This window comes from Natator depressus, chromosome 3 (genome assembly GCF_965152275.1).
Source record: "Natator depressus isolate rNatDep1 chromosome 3, rNatDep2.hap1, whole genome shotgun sequence".
In the NCBI taxonomy this organism is placed as follows: Eukaryota; Metazoa; Chordata; order Testudines; family Cheloniidae; genus Natator; species Natator depressus.
Window position 1 is genome coordinate 140,848,137 of NC_134236.1, and position 23,756 is coordinate 140,871,892.

General features: G+C 40.9%; 1 protein-coding gene across 2 annotated transcripts in view; it reads right to left on the reverse strand.

Moving 5' to 3' along the window:
* Positions 1-23,204, reverse strand: part of PLD5 (phospholipase D family member 5) — a 267,265-nt gene extending 244,061 nt beyond the window's left edge. For both annotated transcript variants that reach the window (XM_074948906.1, XM_074948907.1), the window contains exon 1: positions 22,950-23,204. In XM_074948906.1, the coding sequence (XP_074805007.1) occupies positions 22,950-23,135 (186 nt within the window). In that variant the 5' untranslated portion in view covers positions 23,136-23,204. The remainder of the gene's footprint in view (positions 1-22,949) is intronic.
* Positions 23,205-23,756: the final 552 nt, after the last annotated feature.

Below are 23,756 nucleotides of genomic sequence, written 5' to 3' on the forward strand. Positions count from 1 at the left end.
CCCCATTATGTTCTGGTGCATCTCCCTTTCTTTTTCTTGCTAGCTTCGCAAGTCCTTTCTCCTGTCTTCTCTTTCCTTCCCCAGGCTGTCTGCAATGTTCAACCTCCAGGACCTTTCCTCACAGTCTGATGCAGCACTGGCTTGCATGATCTTATTGAATGCGTCATCCCAAGTCCTCTTCTTTCTCCTCCTTATCTGGCTCAAGCATTTCATGGGTGTGAAGGGGAAGTCCCCTCAAGGCTGCAACAGCAGCAGCTGGAGGTAAAACACACAGACGCCACTGTCAATATAGGCACAAGAGAAAGTTAAGATTCAGAACTCCCCCCTTCATTGCTCCCCATAAGTTTTAAACACAACATGTTTATTGACACATCTGTGTCACAGTGCTTTTGCACAGTGCCATTCACAGCACCAGCCATGGTGCGTATGGCCCGCTGGGGTGAGGGAAATGAGGATGGAATTGCTCAGTTGCAGGAAACTATGAGTATTGGGCAATTGCACTAAATACTGGCACCCCCTTCCACAGGCAGTGGTGATTTTAGCAGATATCTCACTCCTGAGGTTAACAATGGCACAGAGAGCACAGCTGCTGCTGGCATCGCAAAGCTGCCTGGCCCCATAAGCTGCTAGCTTGTGTACTGCAATGGGTCTGCTCAAGTTATCACTGATTGGTGTGGGAAAGTGTCCTACTGCAGAGAAAGAAATAAGGGAGAGGAGTGCAGAGTGCTTGCATGAAAGTTTCATCGAGATCTCCCAGAAGGATTCAAGGGACATCCCTGTGTACATAAACAAATTGCTCTGCATGCCCCTCCCCTTGCCTAACTCTGCAAGGGAATGAAAAAACAGATAACGCTACCTCTCTTTGTTTTTACCACTACCTCTTCTAGAATGAGTAAATTAATGAAAAGTTGATATCTGCATCCTGTTAAGTTGGGGGATGCCACCAGTACATCATTACAATGGAAAATCCAATTACACACCTATCCGAGGTTCCTTCCCCTGCATCGGGCTCACCCGTGCTCGACTGCCAGGACTGCGGTGGAGTCTCTAACAGGTCCTGACCATCAGCATAGCTCGACCCCCTCCAGTTGCATGTCCTTCTCCACACTGTTCACACCAGGGGGCTGTGACTTGGGCTTCTCAGAAGTATCCACAGTAGTCTGTGGAGTGGTAGTGGGGTCTCCACCAAGTATGGTATGCAGCTCTTTGTAAAGGTGCAGGTCAGCGGCTTGGTACTGGGTCGACTTTTCATCTCCATGGCTTTCTGATATGCCTGACTCAGTTCCTTCCTTTTAACATGGCGCTGCTGCTGGTCCCTGTCGTATCCCTTCTCTTGCATCCCCCCCACAATTTGTTCATAGAGGTTCATGTTTCTACAGCCGGTCCATAGCTGTGCTTGAAAAGCCTCTTCTCCCCACAGGCCCAGGAGATCCAATATCTCCTGTCTACTCCAAGCTGGAGTGTGTCTGGAGCATATCACCAGCATGGTCAGCTGTGCAGCTGCACACAACAGAGGAGAGCTGCTAGGTATCCTCACCAAGCTGGAAAGTCAGGAAAAGGCATTTCAAAAATTTACAGGGCTTTAAAGGGGAGTGGGACCTTCAGTCTCTGTGAACCCTGAGCAGTGGAGTTCAAAATTGTGACCAGAGTGCTCAGTGTTGCGCATTGTGGGACAGCTGCTGGAGGACAGTTAGGGTCAATAAAGGTAAGAGAGTGTCTACGCTCACCCTGCATAAACCTCAGTACATCAACCTTGGCTTTACGCTGTTCAGGGAGGTAGTATTATGGCATTGCTGTAATGGAGCACTTACATCAGTGGGAGAGAAATTTAAGTGTAGACACATGCCCAGCTAGGCAATGCAAGGCAACTTACATTGATGCTACTTTGTAGTGTAGACCAGGCCTCTGTCTCTTCTATCAACAGAAGTTGGTCCAATAAAAGATATTATCTCACCAACCCTGTGAATATTCCTGATATTTAGATCCAGCAAGGAAGATTTTTATTATCTACGTGATTATTCTCATCGGATACCCTGAAGATTCTGCAATGTTTAAACATTCTCAAGCTGAGTCTAAGTCCCAGGCTAGCACCCTACCATTGGCCCTTCCTTCCTCTCATGACAGATTGTTTGGCCACATGGAGGATCCACCAGACCTCCCTTGCACAACAAATGAAAAAGAAAATAGATTTAAAAACAAACCAGCCAAACTGTAGTAAGTTTGTTTGTTCTGAACCATTCCTTTCTGCAGGATAGGCAGAGGTGGTTTCTGACAGGAGCTTTGTCCCTGCTTTATTGTTTACTGGCTCTGTGCTCAAACTCCAGCATCTCCACACAGTCAGGGCAGCCCAGAGCTCAGGAGCCAAGCAGCCAATAAGGGGGCAGAAGGCCCACACTTTTCATTCTCTGCTCCCCCCCACCTCCTCCCACCAGGGATGTGGACAAGCAGGTATACACTCTAGTACCCCACTGCCACAGCCTACTGACGGGGCTACCCAGCCTCTGCTTATGCCACGTGATGCATTGCACCCCTTACTGGGCTGGAAGGGGGCCGGGTCGACAGCTCTCCTCACAGCTTTCTCGCCCTCCTTTGAGCAGCCAACCCTGGACGGATGAGAGAGAAAACAACCCAGGCAGGGAGGAACAAGTAAGGTGGTAAAGGGCCTCTTGGCCCCCATCACCTCTCTTCATTCCCCCAGCTCCTGTTATCCAAGTGTGTGTCAGCCCATGTGTAATCAGCTTTGCTCTCTGTGGGATTCAGGCAGACCAAGTGACTGAGGTTATAACTTTGCCTTGTGGCTATTTGGTTCATTTCCCCAGAGATGAATCTAGGAATTGTTCTGTGCATACTGAGGTCACCCTGTGAAAAAGCTTATGTTTCACTGTGATTGACACTCAGACATCTCATACTTTTATCTTTAATCTCTACAGCGCTGCCTTTCTATCACTTGTTTCCTTTAAGCTGAATATTGCATTGATTCACATACCAGGGGCTGCTACAGAAAAGAGCATGTTATTTATATATTTGGTCAAGTCATCGAAAGCAGGTTCTCCTGTGCTCTCCACCTGTCTTTTGCAAACCAATTCCCCTAATTCAAACTATCCCTGTGCCAAACGGCATTAAACAGAAGAAAGACCATTAGGATCACAGTCGTCCCCATTACAGGGTGAGCAACGGTTCTCAAAGTCTTTGTGCTTTAGAGGGCCCCCTAACCCCTGTGCCAGACTGCCACACTCTTATACTGAATAAGTAATTTATTCCTCACATAGTTCCACAGAAATTGAACAAACTGTTCTTTTTGTTTGTATCCATCTTTGAGAAGCATCTTGCAGCACTAAAGAGGGCTCCCCTACACAGGAGAATACTCCCTGCTGCTCCAACACCAGGGAGTTTGTTTTAATCAGTGCTCAGCTCCCCATTCCTCCTATGACTCATACAGAATGTTTCACAGGCAGCTGAGCACTGGTTCAAACTATCACTTTAGGGTCAGAAGAGCAGGAAAGGTTCTCCATGCAGGTGGGCTTTCGTTTTTGACACAAGACTTCTTATAGATTCCCTTCTATAGAGCTGTGGAGAGCTTGGCAGGGAAGTGGGGGTGACAGATCAGAGAAGGAGAGAGGAACAGAAAGGGGCAGAGCTAGGGAGAAGAGGATAGTGGGCTACAGGAGCAAGGAAAGGGAGATGAAGTGATCTAGGCAGAGGCTTGAAAGGGGGAGATAGAAAGGAAACAATGAAAAGGGAAGGGAGACTGAATGAAAAGTAATAGCAGAAGGATGGAGGGAACAAAGGGGAGAGGGAGGCAGGATAGGTGGAAATGGAATGGGGGGCTGGAAATAGTGAGACAGTAGGGGAAATAGAGAGAAAGGAAAACCAAATGGCATGGAAGAGAATCAAGATACTGAACTGTTCTGTGGGCCATTAAATTCTCTGATGAAGCTCTCTCACTGTACAGTAGTATTATTTGGTTGAGGGACTGTCATGTTTGCAGCCTCTATTACAGTGTAGACAACACTTATGATTTTATTGCAAGTTTTGCGATATTTGGTTTTTTTCTTAAAGTTCCATCTCCTGGAGGTGCATTGTTAGGTGAGAATTCTCAGCATTTGTTTAAAGAGGAGAATTACATTTCCAGCTCTCATGGTTGCAATGAAAAACTTAAAAATGTGACCTAACTTTACCCTAGAGACTCAAAAACCAGAAGGCAAATAAACAGAACACCAAATTTATTATTGTTATTTTTAAATCTCATTATTTTCATGACCAGGTCTTGACTTTTGAATGCCTGGGGTGGGAAACACTCAGTAAGTATATCACAAGTTCCCCTTAGGGGTGCCAGTGCAACTGGAGAAAAAAAAAAATCACAGAATAAATTAATTTCCATCCCTGAAAATGGCTCTCTTGTCACATTAGAACAATTCTGTATTACTGTTCAACAAAGAATACTGAGGCAAGAAATTGTGCCTCTCCTCCTCCTCCAAGTGCAGATAGTCCATGCTGCTTGGAAGTTCCAGTTAAGACTCCCTATTTCATCTACTTGATTTAGAGGTAGGATATTATGCATTACCTAGTGCATGTCATAGCAGGGATGAAAATCATGTCATACTTTAGGTTGCCCAGTAATAACCCACAGTTTAATAAATATGCCACTGGACTAGTGGCTATTCTGGAATGAGTTTCCCATTTTTTCATGGAAAATTTCAAACTATCTTTGTTTGATTATGTATCATAACAGAACCAATTTGAAACTTCGAAATTGCTCATGAAACAAAGTTCTTGTTTTCTGGCCAGCCCTAATGCACACCATTTTCTAGGTATAGATTTACTTGATCTCCAATTAGCAGACATGCAGCATTTCTATTTACATGTCTATGTTGGGATTTCAGTGTGTAACTTTAGGTAACAATGGTTTGAAAAATTTGGCTACAATTTCTAGCCCTGGTGGTTCAGAAGATTCTAGACCTTAACTCTCTTCAAGTCTGAAAACAGCAAATGTTATTCACTTTTGGGGACAAGGAAGAAAATATTTTTGTGACAAAGATTTTTTCTTTAAAAAAGAAAGAAGTGGCTACTTGAAACTGCTCACAGGTTTGGAATGTTAGCAACAGTCCCATCTGAGAAGGGATTAGTGGACAAAAAGGTACAAATATGTTATCTCCTAGTTGTAAGTAAAGCTGATTAAAACTGCAGTTTTGTCAAAGTCAAAACATTTCATGAGAATGTTTCAGTTTCAATTAAATTGCCAATGGGAAAAAGTTGAAACAATTCATTGAGACTCATTTCATTTCGATAATGTCAACAAGATTAATTTCTATAAAGTAAAATATTTCATTTTCACTTTATCATTTTGATTAATTTCCTTAGACTTTTCGTTTACAGATTTTATAAACAAAGAAAATGCAGTAGATCTAAAATCAAGATTTGTGGACTTCAGTAACCCAGCTAGAGGTTACGGGTCTATTACAGGAGTGGTGGGCAAGGCTCTGTGGCCTGCAATGTGCAAGAGGTCAGTCTACATGATCACGATGGCTCCTTCTGGCCTTAAAGTCTATGAGACTTCTATGTTATAATATACTAGCAGGTCATACACTTCACTGCACATGTAGGCCAAGCTGGCAGGTGGTGGGAGGGACAGGAAAACAATCTCTACCCCTGAATCTGTAGTAATTTTACAGAATACTGCCACTAAGCCTAATTTTATTGTTAAGTTATCTAAGCTGCTCCTCTTCTCTTTGTTTTATCAGTTTCATATCAACAATTTCCCTCTGACAGTAGCCATGACAGTACTCTTAGAGGAGAGGAAAGTGATCAGGAACAGTCAGCATGGATTCACCAAGGGCAAGTCATGCCTGACTAATCTAATTGCCTTCTATGACGAGATAACTGGCTCTGTGGATGAGGGGAAAGTGGTGGACGTGTTGTTCCTTGACTTTAGCAAAGCTTTTGACATGGTCTCCCACAGTATTCTTGCCAGCAAGTTAAAGAAGTATGGGCTGGATGAATGGACTATAAGTTGGATAGAAAGTTGGCTAGATTGTCAGGCTCAGTGGGTAGTGATCAATGGCTCCATGTCTAGCTGGCAGCTGGTATCAAGTGGAGTGCCCCAAGGGTCGGTCGTGGGGCCGGTTTTGTTCAATATCTTCATAAATGATCTGGAGGATGGTGTGGATTGCACCCTCAGCAAGTTTGCAGATGACACTAAACTGGGAGGAGAGGTAGATACGCTGGAGGGTAGGGATAGGATACAGAGGGCCCTAAACAAATTAGAGGATTGGGCCAAAAGAAATCTGATGAGGTTCAACAAGGACAAGTGCAGAGTCCTGCACTTAGGACGGAAGAATCCCATGCACCGCTACAGACTAGGGACCGAATGGCTCGGCAGCAGTTCTGCAGAAAAGGACCTAGGGGTTACAGTGGACGAGAAGCTGGATATGAGTCAACAGTGTGCCCTTGTTGCCAAGAAGGCCAATGGCATTTTGAGATGTATATGTAGGAGCGTTGCCAGCAGATCGAGGGATGTGATCGTTGGAAAACGTCCAGCAAAGAGCAACAAAAATGATTAGGGGGTTTGTGCACATGACTTATGAGGAGAGGCTGAGGGAACTGGGATTGTTTAGTCTGCAGAAGAGAAGAATGAGGGGGATTTGATAGCTGCTTTCAACTACCTGAAAGGGGATTCCAAAGAGGATGGTTCTAGACTATTCTCAGTGGTAGCAGATGACAGAACGAGGAGTAATGGTCTCAAGTTGCAGTGGGGGAGGTTTAGGTTGGATATTAGGAAAAACTTTTTCACTAGGAGGGTGGTGAAACACTGGAATGCATTACCTAGGGAGGCGGTGGAATCTCCTTCCTCAGAAGTTTTTAAGGTCAGACTTGACAAAGCCCTGGCTGGGATGATTTAGTTGGGGATTGGTCCCGCTTTGAGCAGGGGGTTGGACTAGATGACCTCCTGAGGTCCCTTCCAACCCTGATATTCTATGATTCGGTGCTTCAGGCAGAGGAGACTAAGCAGTAGCATTATGATATCAGAGGGAACTCAGCCAGTCATCACTCCCTCCTTCCAATAACCCTAACCTTAAGCCCAAACCTTACCCCTGCTGCCTGCTTTGGCCATCTCGTTCTTTGACAGTGTTCATTTAGCGCTGCAGGCAAAGGAATCGCTCTGCCTTCAACCCCAAATGGACATTGTTTAGATGAACTAAGGGAGTTTTGACTTGGCAAAGGTAAATGATCTTGCTTCAGACAGGCATTGTGTGGAGGGAGCCACAGTGGAAATCTCCAGCCTCATGCCTACTCAGTCAGTATAGCTTCTGATCTGAAGCAGCGCCCCCAGTACAGTCCTGAACACCTGCATACTCTCAGCTTCCTCAAAGCACTCCAGAAATGACCTGCGGATTCATTTTCTGATTCATTTCAACCAATGGGATTGATGTAAATGAACTGGAGGGAAGAAGTGATGACTGCCTGAGGCCTAGTCCACACTGTACAATTATGGCAACCCAGCTACGTCATTCCAGGATGTGAAAAATCCACACACCTGAGTGGTGTAGTTAAACTGAGCTAGCCCCTGGTGTATTCCGTGCTAGGTTGAGGGAAGAATTCTTCCATCAACCTAGCTACTGCCTCCTGGGGAGGTGGATTACCTACATACTTCCATTGGCATAGGTAGCATCTACACTCAAGCACCACAGCAGCACAGCTGTAGTTTCAAGTGTAGACAAGAGTTGCCTCTGCCCGGGCTTCTATGCATACAGCATCAAATGGGCACTGTTTGGAAACCAGGCTTTTCCAAGTGTTCTGTATTTTCAACTGTCACCAAAATCAATTGGTTCTTCCCACTGACACCTAGAAATTTTTGAATTGATCAGGTGTGCTCTTCAAAAGTAGCTGTGTTACAGACAGAGAAATGCCATCAAGCTGAGTGTTAGGACTCACTCCTCACTTTGCTCAGCCAATCATATTTAATATTTTAATATAAAGGTCAAAAACAAAATTAATGAAAAATGATAAATGATAAATCACCACATTTTTACATTCTCGAAACAACATTTCAACATTACTGAAACAATTTGATGTTATTGGATCCCTTTGTTTCAATGTTCCTAAATCAAGTTCTTCTGAATTTTCATTTTGCAGGAAATGTCAAAACTCAGCTTTTTAGTCCATTCAGAACAAGTCCGAATTTCCCAAAGGAAGGACATTTTGGTTCCAATTGCTAAAGTATTACATGCTCTAGAAACAAAGGAAGTTAATTCTGTAGGTTTCAAAACCACATGTCACATAAATAGAAAATCCATGATAGCATGACATGGTATAACTAAGAGTGAATTACACAGTGTGTGTGACACAGTAAAACTGCCAGGAAAGAATTAAGGGCTCTGTGTGTGCCACATGGTTCAGCAGGGAACTTACGGAGAGCATGCAGCCTCTTTCCTGGGGTTGAGGCAAGGGAAATGTCTCTGGGGGCTGCAGCTCACATTGGTTAGGGGAATTGCTTTGTTTTATGGTGCTCACAGGTTTGTGTTCAAACAATAAATTGTACCCTGAGGCAATGGCCTGAAAAGACATGGGTGTGGCACTGGTTCGTTCCTGGACTGGTGCAATAAGCTAATTTACGAAGTCATGCCAAAGAAGCACCAATAAAACTATACCTTATGACAGATTCTGTATACACTATATTCTACAGGAAGATTACTTTAGAATTTTATAACTGCAGATTTTTAGATCACTCCGTCTGTAAACCATGCTCCCTTAGTACCATCACTCCAACTTGTAGTCTGTCATAAACAGATATAGGTAAGATAAGTACTGATTAATACTGCAATGCAAATAAACAGGCCCATGGCCTGTAAGGTAATGTGCTTAGTTAATCAAGACATAAGTATCTTGACATAAGTATAACATGGCAACAATGATGTAGGTAATTGCTGGGTAAGTTCTATTTAACTGATGCTTTAACCTTGGATAACACAGGGAAGTAATACCACATTATTGATATTTTAGGATAAGTTTAAGGAATAAGTATGATTAAACACAGAAATACCATGGCAACTAATTGATGCACATGCTAGTGAGGTAAATATGCAAGTAACCAATTAACAGTGTGTACCCCTAAAAGATAGAGTGCAGAAGCTTAAATAAGGAAGATGGGAAGAGACACATAGGAATATGCATAAAATACAGGAGGCATCCTATATGCTGTGGCATACACTGGAACACGAAAGACTGGTGACCCACCATCACTCATACCACTTATTTCAGGATCCAGGGCTGGACATTCTGTATTATATTTCTTTTCCTTATCATATTGCAGTATTCATGGGTTCATCAGATTATTAAAGTAAATGTGATTAGCCTAAACTGGTTCTCATGTGCTCATCAGGTCTCTCATCCTGAGAAGACTCATACTATAGTAACTAATCTGGAGGCTGAACCCTTTCAGTCTCCTGCATGCTAAATTGTTAAATTATAATTCCCAAACTACAGATTTTGGCTACAAACTGCACCAGACATGGTAGCCAGGAACATCTTATTTAAGGGACATGCCTTATCTAGTACCTAATAACTTGCATCCTGTAACAAAGCAGCACAGGACACACTTTGTCCCATACTTCAGCAAAAATCATACACAGGATGGTACACTCTGATCCGGATGATTTTGTATCACAGACAAAAAATGGCAGGGTTTAAAGAAACTTTGTCCCATGATATTTATACAATTGTCCTTTATTTCTTTGAAAATGTATGCAGTCAGTCAATCTAGACCTATGTAGAGAAAGGAAAAATAATACATTTTAACACTCTCTAAAACTTTTGGTTACATCTCTTACAGTGTTGTGAATATTAGCTTCATGAACTCATGACTTACCAGATCTTTTCCCCTTGGAAAGACTTTCCATAGAATTTCCAGCACCATATGGGTCAGAAGATATTGTACCTCAAATCCATCACTGGTCTGGGACTGACCATTGTCTATCATGAGCCAAGTGGTGACGCAGTCAGAGGTGCACATGATAAATGCAATTTAGCAAATGAATACCAACAACATACCCTATATGGAGTGTATTTCTTAATGTTTTAGGGGATGCTATAGCATTGCCCTTTTTGGAATTACAGAATTTGGCAATACCATTAGCTTTGTCTTATACATCACTCACATTCAAACCCATATATCCATGTTTATTCCTTAATTTGATCACATAATTGATTCACCCCCAGAGACAATAGTTCATCTGTTATTTGTTTTTGACTACTGGCTTAAGCAATATTTAAGCAGGTGCACATTTACACTTAAAAGAGCATAAAACATTAAAATGGAGGAATTCAGCTATTAGAGAAAGAAAGAATCCTCGTTTAATTTTTTGGTGGGTGAGGTTTTTCTCCAAACACACTTTCTAATAGGAAATTAAATTTTGTCAATGGGGGGAGGGAGTGAAAAAATGGTCAAGTCAGGTTTTATTTCTCAGCTTTGTTTGGCTACAAATTTAATTACCAGTGATAACTAATTGCAATGGCAGCTGAAAGAAATGAAAATGTACCCATCTGAAAATATAGCAAGTTCTCCCTACCACCTTCTTCTCTGTCCCCCATCCTGACATTTTTGAGTCCCAGTCCTTCTCCTTCTGAAGTTGTTTGGGTTCCCATCCCATTTGCTATGTTGCCCCTGCCCTGCCAGTCTTACACCTGTTGCTCCTCACATTAGGGTCCTTCCTATCCCTTACAATAATTTGCTGGAGAGGCTCTAATGCTGCAGCGGTGGAGGGGGGGCACAGAAAAAGTGTTCAAGCCACTGATTCCAGTTGTTGACTTGATGGTCCAGAAAGCTAGAACTGAACAGGGCCAGAGATGAGGGCTTTAGTCAGCTGGATTCTTCCCCCATCCCTCTTACAGTGGTGCAAGGCAGTTGGACTCTGCAGCCACATCCTTTACCCCAGTTCAGTAGTAGCTGAACTCCTAAGACCCTCACTGAGCACACATGACTACGCCTCTTCTCCTGTGGAGCTGTTCTGAAAATGTAATCTTGCACCACTTGACCTCAATGGGTATAGGATCAAGAAATGAGTGACTGGGCAGCTGAGGAAGGTTGCTCTCAAATTGCTCCCTTCTATAGTGCTCTATCAGGTCAGCAACTGGCCAGAGTGCTGACTGTAGGCAGTGCCAAAGGATATGGCTCACGAGAGACCCCAATGACTCATTCTCCCCAAGCAAAATAATACTGCTTGGGGAGAAGCAGACCATTAGAAAGCTGCATGATTCCTGTGATTGTGCAATGAATTTAAAGTGCTACAAAGATATGTTGTGTTTACCATGATTATAAAGGTTGACAACGGTGACGTCTAACTCATTCACTGTATTCGCTGTCTGTCACATATTAAAAACAGAAATGCACATTCGTTCATTATTAGCAGCTTGTACTATCATAGCACCTCTGGACCCAAACCAAGATCAGGCCCCCACTGTCCACTTACTATTTAAGGATACATAAAATATGTCAGAAATCAAATCAGTGCAGGAAACGAGTGACTGATCGACTTATTACCAGCTAATGTTGCAATCCTCTTCCCAGCACTATATGTTAATATTTCTACTCTGAATAGGGTTTAAAGCCCCTTTGAGAAATTCGAAATGTCCAATTTATCAGAATGGCAGGAAGTTATTGAATTGCCATCACTTTATTAGAAACAAGTCTTTGTTTTTTATTATTCTATTAAATGTTTTAATTATAAATGGAAAGAAAAATAGTGAAATGCATAAAGCTACAGAAACTAGAATAGCATCATTGCTATTTATGATCTACAATAACTACATAAATAAGGAAATAAGCTGTTGATTACATTGTCTTAGCTCAATCAGAAACCAGAAATAAGGCCTTCCGTAACATATTTGCAGCTCATGCTTTTTAGCAAGGAAATTGCACAGCTGATTTAAGTGTCCATTTATATTCAACTTTACAGACATAATATTATTAGAGAGACAAGGTTCAATTCTATTGAACCAACTTCTGTTGGTGAAACAGACAAGCTTTTTAGCTTTACACAGAGTTCTTCTTCAGGTCTAGGAAAAGTCCTCAATGTAACAGCTAAATACAAGGTGGAAGAGATTGTTTAGCATAAGTAATTAACACATGTTGCAAAAGACCATTCAAGGTGAAGTGGGCAGCTAACATCTCTGCAGTCGCAGGACTGTTTTTATTAAGTTCAGGATTTTTGGTGTCTATCAGAATTATGAATTTAAACTCCTAGGCTCATTTTTAGAAGATGCGTGGGTTTTCTTTGTGGATGAGGTCTCAGAGGTCAGATATGGAGTGATTGTTTTGTGAAAAGTGTTCGCCCCTAGGTGATATTGTGTTTTTCTCTTGGGTAATTTTTCTGTGTGAATTCACTTGAGGATGTAATGATTGTCTCATTTCACTCACATCATTATTGGAATATTTAGTGCACTGGATGAGGTACACCCCATGTTGCGACAGGCACATGTAGGATCCATGGATCTCTGAAGATAGGTGCGATGATCTGTGGGTTTCTTGTATATAGTTGTCTGTAGGTTTCCAGTGCTGAAGCTGATGGTGGTGTACAGGAAATTGATGCTGGCATGGGAGTGTTCTAGAAACTGTTTGATGGATGGGCGGTGATGGTTGAAGTTGTGGTGGAAATCAGGTCATTGGTCCAGAAGATGAAAACATAACCGATGTATCTCAGGTATATCATTGGTTTTGTGATGCACTTGCCCAGAAATTCTTCCTCGAGGTGGCCCATGAAGAGATTGGCATATTGGGGAGCCATCCTAGTGCCCACTGTAAAATTGTTATGGGTGAGGATGAAATGGATGAGTTTGATGATGACTGGGGGCGTGGGGGATATCTGCATATTGTCCAGTAACCATCCCAAACACATCAGTTATCTACAGCCAGGCACTCAAATACCACACACTATTTTCCAAGTAGGAAGTCTGCAATACACACCTTAACACACTTAAAACTGCCTTCACTAGACAAAAAGACACCCCAACAGAGAAGTAGATTGCATCATGGAACAGTCACCTAAATACACCGAGAGAACCTGCTTCAATACGGGGAAAAAACCCTCTGACTGTACACCCCTAGTTGTCACCTACCTCCACACACTAGAACTCATATGGGATACCATTAAACAATTTACAACCCATGCTCAACGGGGACCACATACTAAAGGAAATCTTTCCTAAACCCCCTCTTCTGGCCTTCAAACAACCCCCTAACCTCTCCAAGTTCATCTTCAAAAACAAGCTCCCCACTAGGGTTGCCAATCCTTCAGGAATTAAAGATTATATCATGTAATGAAACCTCCAAGAATACGTCCAACCAAAATTGGCAACCCTGCTCCCCACAGACCAGAACACACCAATTCAAAGAGGCACCAAAACAAAGGTGCAAAACTTGCAGACATATCTCCACTGCTACCCACCTTGTCTTTAATATCTTGGGACTGACACGGCTACAACAGCACTGCAAATAATATCATTACACTTTCACATGTGTGTACTAATCACACACATATATTTTACACATACAGGATTTAAATTTTTAGCATGTTGTACAAAAAACAAGAGTATAAAACTATATTTATTGTGACCTTTAAGAGATTAAATAAGTGTTAAAGTTTTAGAAGACAAAAATCCATACATTCTCTACACAGGTGTAATATTTTGATTAAAGACTCAGGTGCTAACCACTATGTTTTTGCACAGCAATATAAAATTACACTTTGCCAGAGGGGAATTAACGAATCAATCAATCTACATACAGTAAAAATACTGAAATCTTATTAAAATACTTCTTCAAAATGAGGAGTGTATAGTCAAAACTAGATTAGATACTGTAAATTGCATAAACGACATTTCATCAAAACACAAAAGCAGTAAAGTCTCTGAAAAGTTCAGATAGCTATTGCATCACTACGTTAACATTCCCAAATCCTGCATTATATTTGGAAACCTTCCTAATAGTCACAATAAAGTACTGAGGGCCAAATGCCAAAAGATTCACAGTTTTGGTTTACGTAGATAAGCATCCAGATGTTCCGGGATTAAATCCTAGCCCCTCCAAAGTCAATGGGAGTTTTGCCACTGACTTCAGTGAGGCCAGGATTTCACCCCAGATGTTTTTTTTTCCTGAACCTCTGAGGCTCTCCAATTGGCAGCATAACCCTCCTTACCTTACCTGCAGAGTTACTTTCCCAGTGGGCAAGGCACAGCCATCAGCCAGCCAACCAAATCCAGCAACAGGGTCACTTTTTCAAGGAGCAACAGGCTGACTCACTCCTCACATGGCCTCCATTGACTCTCCCACTCAACTCCCTCAATCCAATCTCAAATTATTTGGATTGCCCAGTCTAAGGGTACACAATGGGTTGAAAACTCCACTGTTTTTCCAATTTCAAAAAGGCAGTGCAGCACGACTCCAGTGAATCTCACTGCTCCAAAACATGGGAACATTATGCCCAGCAACTTTCAAAAGAGGTTACCTGAAGTATAGAATTTTCAAAGTACGTAAATCCCTTTTCCAAAAGTGACTGATCTAGGAGCCCTAAATCCCTAAGTGACTTTTGAAAACATGATTTAGACTCTTAAGTCACTTAGGTAACATTTTCAGAAGTGCCCAAATGAACTGTCTCCCAGGCCAAACCACTGAAGATGCCAGATAAGGGTTGCAGGCATCTGGACCCACCATCCCAGACACTAGTATATCAGCCAACATGGGTAAGAAGAATGGTGAGGAAAGTGGAATGGCCCTGCTGGGTCTATGTATCTTATGCACTAATATGACCCCTATCACTGCAGTATCTGACTGCCTCACGATCTTTAATATACTTATTCATATATCTATGTAACACAGAGGGAACTAGGGGAGATATTCCTTATATGAACTTTCCTAGACCTCAAAATTACTTACTTTTGATTGAGTTCACCCATCCCAATGTTAGATACATTAGCCCACACATAGAATTGTAGGATGGGAAGGGACCTCAAGAGATCATCTAGTCCAGTCCCGCTGCACTCATGGCAGGACTAAGTATTATCTAGACAAGTATTACAATTGTATACATGACATATATATTCTTTTGAAATTAGTTTAATTATCCCCAGAACTAAGTTATGATACTACACTGTACTGTATCAAAAGATTAGAACTTCAAAGCATTACTAACTCACAAAATGTTCTATACAGTGTTATGTAAATAATTTAGCATGCCTGCAGTGATTCCACCTTGTGATATCATCCTATCTGCTCAACATAAACAGGGTTTAGCCTGCATCTGTACTTTGATGTAATCTCTCTTGATAAATTCTCTTGGTGCCCCTATCTGTGCCTCTCTATTAAAAGGTATCTGTAGCAGTACACAGTGGAGACCAGTTAAGGGAACAGAGTTTTCATATAAAACTTCTGACCATAAGACATTGTGAAACCATCAGCAGTATGCACATTGTTTACCTAAACTTCAATGGGATTACTTATTCACAGGATCAAAGCACATGCTAAAGTCCCTTGCAGGATCAGTGCCTTAATGTCCACTATGCCAGAGATGTTAATACTCATCTCAATTTACTGCTTAAGAACATGTTTCTGCCCTGGAGTTAATACCTGGTATGCTGACTGAAGGGTGTCAGATAAAAAGCAGAAGGGAGCAGAAGCAGAGAGTCAAGGTTTGGTCACCTGCAGAGTTTATAAACTCTATTATAGGGCCAACGTTGCGGTCAGAACTTCTGCTTAGTGGTGCTTCTAAGCTTTGCAACCATGACATATTTTGTATATGCTCCGCAGTGGCTCATCTTTACACCCTGGTGTTTGGGCTCCAGTTTGCTACAGCCATGTATGTTCATGTGTAAGTCTATTCTACTTAAATTTTTATTGGCTATTGAATACATTCAGGTTGAGTTGGGGGTTAACTGAGACACACTATTGTCAATTATTTTTTTTTTAAATCAGCATTGTTCAAAACAGTGGGATATGAGATCCCACAGTTTCCCCCCTTATTTAATATAGGAAATAATTTCACTGTGTCAGATACCACTGCATGTTAACAGTAGCTAAATATCAACTGTTTAATGGCAACAATTCTATATAAAGGCATTAAGATTTTTCTTTATACTGATGATTTTTCCAAGAAAGTTGATACTGAAAATTAATTTTAAAAAAAGTTAGAAAAAAACTTTAGTATTAGGTAAAAAATTGAACCACCACTTTAGAAATTGTAGTTTTCTTCTCTTCAGAATTAGAGAATTTTAATTCAAAGAACTTTGTTATAACTGAGTTAAGGTTATGCATTGATATCTTTTTAAGATAACAATTACAATTTAGGAACTTAAGTTTCTTCTATATGGCAACTTGTAGGGTTCTACCATTAGCAAGTGCAGGATAAGCCACAGAAAGGGGAAAACAATAAAGGCTGGTGTTGAAAACAGTTTGATGTGTAGGTTTCTTTAAATACAACTACAATCACTTGACTTTCAAACAGTTAACTTTTGCTTTGAATTTTCTGTCTTGCATCATCTGTTTTTATAACTACAATATTTTAACAATGTTATTTTACATCCACAGATCTCAATGTAGTACCTTAATTGTATGTTAAAGGCTTTTTACTGTGATTTGAAGATCACAAAGTACTTTTTGTAAGACTAGGAGAAGACAGCCGGGGTAACTATATTCTGACTACTTGAAACAGTGGGACTACTTGCATGAATAACAACTATTCCAGTGAGTAAGTTTTTTCCCCCCAAGGACATCACTTTAAATTCCCTCTGCAATTTTAACTGAATAAAGAATTTTTCCACTTCCCATCTTGAAAGGTTATGCAGTAATTTCCTTGCACTGTTAAACAGCTACCATACTTCTGTGTTCTTTGGCTTTTTCCCTGCATCATTACTTTCCTTGGTTACCTCTGTTTTGTGGTCTCCAAAGAGAGTGATATCTTGAGGCAAAATAGCATTCAACAATTTAAAAACAGACTTTTTGCAGCATGAAAGCTGAACAAATGTGCTTTGCTTCAGGAAGAGCATCAAGGGGAAGCATCTTGCTCTGGTATCACTGCTGTAGGGAGGAGCATCCCAATTACCCTTTTTCAAATCACTAGTCTTCTAGGGCAGATCTGAAGCCCACTGAAATCAACAGAATTCATTCAACTGAATTCAATGGACATTTGATCAGGCTCCTATGCCAAATGGAAATTTGTTATAAGAGCTGCAGTTGTTTCATGAATAAGCTCCAAATGCTGGGAGCAAAACTGTCTACCAGCTTCCTGAATTCTCTCCCCTAGTTTACCTTTTATAGTACCATTTATTCAACTAAGTCAGTTCTTCCTTGGAACCTGGTAATATTACACCTAACCTTAAACAAGTGTTAATAGTTCCTTTGTTGCAACTTTTTCAACTAATATTTGCCTGATTTCCACTTCATTTTTTTTAATCTAAAGTGCTTGAAAAAGTAATTTACATTCCGATACAAACTCATCTTGTTCCATTTAACTCATGTAAAATACTAGTCACGTTGTAGAGCTCACCACAGCACAGAAGCTCCTTTGGGAAGGAGTGTAATGATTTACTGGAATCTGCTGATTCAGGATCTTTACCACTCTTACTTTTGTTATACCTTCCAGCCACTGATACTACCAACCATGGAATTCTTTTGACATATTTACACTCTATTGTTGGGTACTGAATTGACCTTGTTTGAGTCCTAGTCATGATATCGGTCAGCAACAGTTATTGTGGATTGCTGTAGTTCTGAATTTCCTGCTTTGTGATGTGATATATCTCAGCAATCAGAGTCAGGACCTTCATTCCCCTTATGTGTTAACATGTAATGTGTTATTGTTATGCATATATCATCAGTCCCTTAGATGAAGAATGCTATTATTCATTTAAATGTGTTTTAACAAGTGTTGTTGAGAGATCATTAAGATAACATCAAAGTAGTTTGCTTATGAATTGCCTAGTTTTCGATTGCATGTACTTAGCTATGTAATGACAGATGTTAGACACAAACAGTTGCTTAAAAGAAAATTTCAAATAGTTTTACAATCATTAAAATTTAATTTGTCAAGGTCAAATTTCAGCTAATACAGAGGTGAAATGTAGGCTAATGTAAAGTATTTAAATTTTGTTATGGCCGTGAAACTTAAGAGAAATATTAGTTTCCTAGCTCTGTGTGTATGCGTCAGCCACAGTGTTGTAAAACTCTAAAGGCTTAATGTTAGCGAGTTGGAACTCTGAGTCCATCGCTTACCACACAATTCCCTCCCTGCAGCCAGTAAAACTGCAGCATGCAAATTAACTGAATAGTGATGATTGGGTAAGTATGTCACAATTACATAACTTAAGAATGACGTGAGCTACTGATCTAGCTCTGAGTAAAACTGTAGAAAGATGATACAGCCATTGTTATTAACTTTGCTTGATAACAACCTAATGTTTTGCTGTCATTTTTTGTTTGGTTGTTTGTGTTCTTTGTTTTTAAATATAGCTTAATCGAGAGCAGTAGTGTTAATGCATATATGCGTGTGCAAGAGAGTATTTTTGATTCTCTGGGACTATGGCTCTTTAGCTACCAGGCTCCCCAAAAAAGTTATAATCTGAAGACAAACATTGTTGAGGCCCATTTTTAATTACATTTTAACCCAAAAATTATTAACAAGTTTGTTTCTAAATCATTAGAAAATGCAGTCTTTGTTCACCATTACATGTGTATATTTAAAAAAGGAAACTGTATTAATCATACAAAACAATGAGGTTGAACCCCTGTTTTAAATGCAAACCTTGACGCACCCTTAATTAGGGTGACTCGATAATACTTCACAACTGTAGAATTATGTTGTTTCTAGTCTCAGTTTCTAAATTGTTACACATTTAAAAAAAACATTCAAGAAACATTTCCTTTGAATTGCTCTTGTCTGATTTAAAAATTGATCATTTTAAACAGGTTTTATTGTAAAGCACCTTGCAATGCCCATATGGAGGGAGCTGCATAAATATATTCTGTTGTTGTTACCGAGGGAACCAGGTTGCTGAGAGAGTATGAAGAACTGCCATGACTTAACCCAACTGCAGATAGTTATCAGCACAACTAAGTACTTTCAGAGGTCACCCACAATATTTCTCTCCCTCCCCTCTCCACTCCAGCTCAAATCTCACTGAAAAGATAAAGTAGGGGATGGAGCCAAAGGGGACCCTTGTCCATTAAAAAAAACACTTCTAAAAGGAGGCGATCTAAGGGTTTCAGGCAAGTCTTCAATCAGTTGTGTCACTTACCAGGCCAATAATCTCACAGGAGGTATTAGAAAATGACTAAACTAGATTCGTAGAATGTGAGGGATTTCACTTACACAGTGATTCTGAATTGCAATATCTCTAATACGGATTTAAGAATCTTGTCCCAGAAGACAAGGTTCTTTGATTATAGTCTTCATATGGAAAAATCCCCCCTTTTAAACTATAAACTAACCTAATGTCATTTTCACCCATTAACTGCAGTGTATTTATGCATTTAGGCCGCAGTTCAGCAAGGTACTTCAGCATGAGCCTAACTTTAAGCTTTAATAGGACAGATCATATGCTTAAATTTAGGCATGTGCTGAGATACTTGCTGCACTTGGTCCTTAGCCAAGAAACAGAATATGAGTGACTTGTTTTAAAATCTGATGTGGTTTGAAAAGTTGTTTGTCAAACTAATGGTAACATAATCTATGTTTAAACTATACCATTACAGCTTGGAAGAAGGAAATCCAGACTAATGTAAAAGAAGTCAAGTCAGCAATATGTTTCTAGAGCTTTACCTCCTCAGGGATCAGACAATAGTAGTAAGATATGGAACAAGAAATCACTTAAGAAATCAGATGAATTGTAAATGAGTACATTCTGACTGGTTGCAGAGAGTTCCATATAAAGCTTGGGATATTTATAGTATTTTGTTTTCTGTACCTCTAACTTTGTCTCCTCTTTACATTTTAGTGTAAAAGAAAAAACTTGTTACAGTTTTGAAATTCATAACCATAAGAGATTTATAAGTATTTCTGAGAGATACATATATTTACTTCATAATTCGATTAAGTTGTTTTTCTGACTCAAGATAAATATTGACTTCAATGAAACTTCTCTCGTCAATAAATCTTGCTGATAACCTAGAGAAGTGAATATCATTTAAATCAGTTTAAATAATGCTTCCAATAGACTTATAACATTTAAATAAATGTTATGTCTCCAAAGTGTGTGCGTGCATATCTGTGTTTATAGAATATTCCTTTACCTGCATCTGCCATTACTATATGTATCAATTTTATTTATATCTATTTACCTTTAAGCCATAGATGGTATACATAAGTATGTTCACTCCTAAGTGGAATGATTTTCTTAGCACAGAAGAAATAGCATGATTGTATCAGAAGAGAGCAGCAAACTAAAATATTATATCTCTCCTCCATCTACATCATGTAGCATGTATATCTGTAGTATCATATCTCAGTCAGAAACATCACTACATGAGTGAATAGGCCGTTAAAAATGATGCACCTCAAAGTATTACACCCTTTGTAAAAAAAAAAAAAAAAAAAAAAAGGCAGAAATGGCTAAGTTACCACCTCTTTAAAAACAGAAAATAATTACATGGCGCCAAGTATTTTATAAACAAAAACACATGATTCTGGGATTAAATACTCATTGAGGTGAGGTATGTAGTAAGTGATGAAGTGAGCTGTAGCTCATGAAAGCTTATGCTCTAATAAATTTGTTAGTCTCTAAGGTGCCACAAGTACTCCTGTTCTTTTTTTGTAGTAATTTGTGTCTCTAGTCCACCACTCATGAGTGTTAAAATGATCCTAAATCATAAAAATAAAGTATGTACTTGTATACATGTATACACTTGGTAAATACAGTATACTGCAATGTATTCATAATAAACATAGCCCTTAAATGTGTATTCAAATATTTCATTGTGTGCAAGGAATATCCATGTTCCAATTATTTTTTCTTAACAGTGTTCAAATGTGCTATGGGAATGAAATAGCTGGCTCAAATGAGAATCATAGAATATCAGGGTTGGAAGGGACCTCAGGAGATCATTTAGTCCAACTCCCTGCTCAAAGCAGGACGAATCCCCAATTTTTTTTGCCCCAGACCCCTTAAATGGCCCCCTCAAGGATTGAACTCATAACCCTGGGTTTAGCAGGCCAATGCTCAAACCACTTAGCTATCCCTCCCCCTGGGGAAACATTAATATGAAACGGATTACAGGAAACCTTTTCACATTGATGTTGCAACTCTGTTTCTGATTGCTATGCCAAGTTCAGACTTTATAATAAATAAGCACACAAAAAATAGGTGGGGGTTCTCCACTTGTTCTCTTCGAACAAGTGAAGTCTATTTAGCCCATCCTAGGCAATATTATGGGACAGGTTTTTTTATTATGTATTTTATATACTGTATATTTGGGCATGCTAATGTTCAGATACCAGAACAGTGGCTCATTATCTGTTGATTTGATTATAGATGGGGTAGTCGTGTTACGTCTTGGCAAATGATAATCAACACGTAGATGTTACAAGCAAAAACCAGTTACAAACCCAATAGTTAGATTTCTGTGCTTTTTATGTATTAACACACAGCCCTCCTGAGATAAAGCAGTGACCTTTCTTTCTGACTCACAATGGGAAAACACTCTTCTTATGAGCTTACTACTGTGAAGCCTTGTTGTTAGTGTGAAGAATCAGGGAGATGTGTAGTAAGGTAGACAGAACATTTCAAATATTTGAGAAGTATTGAATTCTATTTCCAACAGTTCATCAGTTCTTGTGATTTTATTAGAACTGTAAACAATCTATATTTAATATTTCATTAACAGGTACAAGTACTTCAAAAGGAATATTTTTATCATATACAATTTGGTGGAGATGAAATTTAACACCTTATCAACCAGTTGTTTTTAGGTTTAATCTTAAACAGGTCTTAATGTAATATCTATAATTTTCATACAACAGTAGGACCGTTATGCTTTTAATAGGTGGGTTTCTACCTGAAAAAAACCCTAACATGGCTTACATAAAAAATATTACATTTGGTGTATCTCAGTCATTTTTAATTCTGTCACTGTCTCCCATTCTTTCCATTAGTGAATAATTTGCAGACTGTTAAAATATGTAATCCCATCCAGCCTCTTTTGTTTCCCTATCCATATGCATCTATCTCCTTATTTTGATTACACTACACACTAACTATGGGCTTCATCTAAAAAGCTATTCAGAAAACTCTAACACACCATGCAATTTATCTCAACTCAGTTCCTTGCTTTTAAAAGTTACATAAAGCAAAACAACAACATTGCTTTAAAGCAGATGAACCACAGCACTACTCACAAGCACCTCACAACCACATAAGATATTCACTACAGCCATCCACAGCATCAGTTCTGCTGTGGCCCCAAAGACACATGGTTAAGTCATAGAATACCGCTGCAGGAATTGATCCTTCAGGGAAACCTCCAGGACTCTACACAGAGTTAACATTTTAAAGTCCCACATAGGAAGAGAAAAAAAATCAAATCTAGACTCATGTTTTCTTTTAAACAATCCTAGGCCTACATGAAATAAATTACAAGCCAACACAGCAGTCAGCCCCAGTGCCACCTTCCCAATACATCTCCACTCTCCTCAGTGCTCAGTCTGTAGGAGGCTGGGAAATATTGCAGGGATGTTCAGTAACTTCCCAGGCTCCACATAACTTTCCCACTCACATTTTACACAGCGGTTTGGGGACTACATTCCGGCAGGCTATTTACCTCGGTGGGCCGCTTCAGGACCTTTGGCTTGTTTCTTTCCTCCTCTACCCTTTGGGAATTTCGCCAACAGATCACAGAAGCTCACCCCTCCCTAGCCTTTGCTGGAGGAGCCCCAGTGGGGAAAGGAAAGAAGGGGAATCAGAAGCTGGCTTACATGCTCCAGTTGGTCTTTCCTCCTCAGCCAGACGCTGGCACTGAAGTCCTGCTGCTTGACAGTGCTGTAGAAGTTGGCGCCTACTCTGGGGAGGCTCGGGGACGGCTCTTTGGGGCGGCTCTTCAGCCTCAGCTGCTCGAAGCCCTCGTGGGGGGAAGAGGCGAGCCAGTCATGCCTGACTTCCATCTTGACATGACAAGGCAGAGTCCAAGGAAAACCAGAGGAAATCAAGGAACTAGGAGGCACCAGGTTGGATGGGGGAGGGGAGGAAAAGAGGGAGGCGGAGAAATAATTCAGGAGGGCGGGGGAGGCGAGGGGGAAGAAGAGCTGCAGGTGTGGAGGTGGGAGGGGAGCAGGGGGACTCCGGACAGCAGATGCTCCAAGATGCCGCTGCTGCTCGCTGCCCCCGCCGGCCGGCGGCTGCAGTCCGAAGCGGGCGCAGCGCAAGGCGGCTGCTTGCGGCACTGGCTGGGACCCTGAGCCGGAGGCAGACGCGCGGGGTGGCGGCGGCGGCGGCGGCTGAAGAGGGAGGGGCTGGGCTCCCTCTCCAGCCAGCCCGCAGGTTGGTGCAGTGAAGGGGCTGGAGCTGCTGCTGCCGCCTCGGCCCCTGGCATTCGTTCAGCTCCTCCTCCTCTCCAGCAGCCACCTTTGGGGAGCACTCAACAAGCCCCACGGTGGCTTCGAGGAAAGGAGCCGCCCCGCCTCCTCCCTGGGGTGCAGGCGGCTTCCCCGGGGGAGCTGAGGGGACTGTCGCTGAATCCAGGCGCGCTTGTCTAACTGGGGGAGGCCAAACTTCAGCGGCTCCCC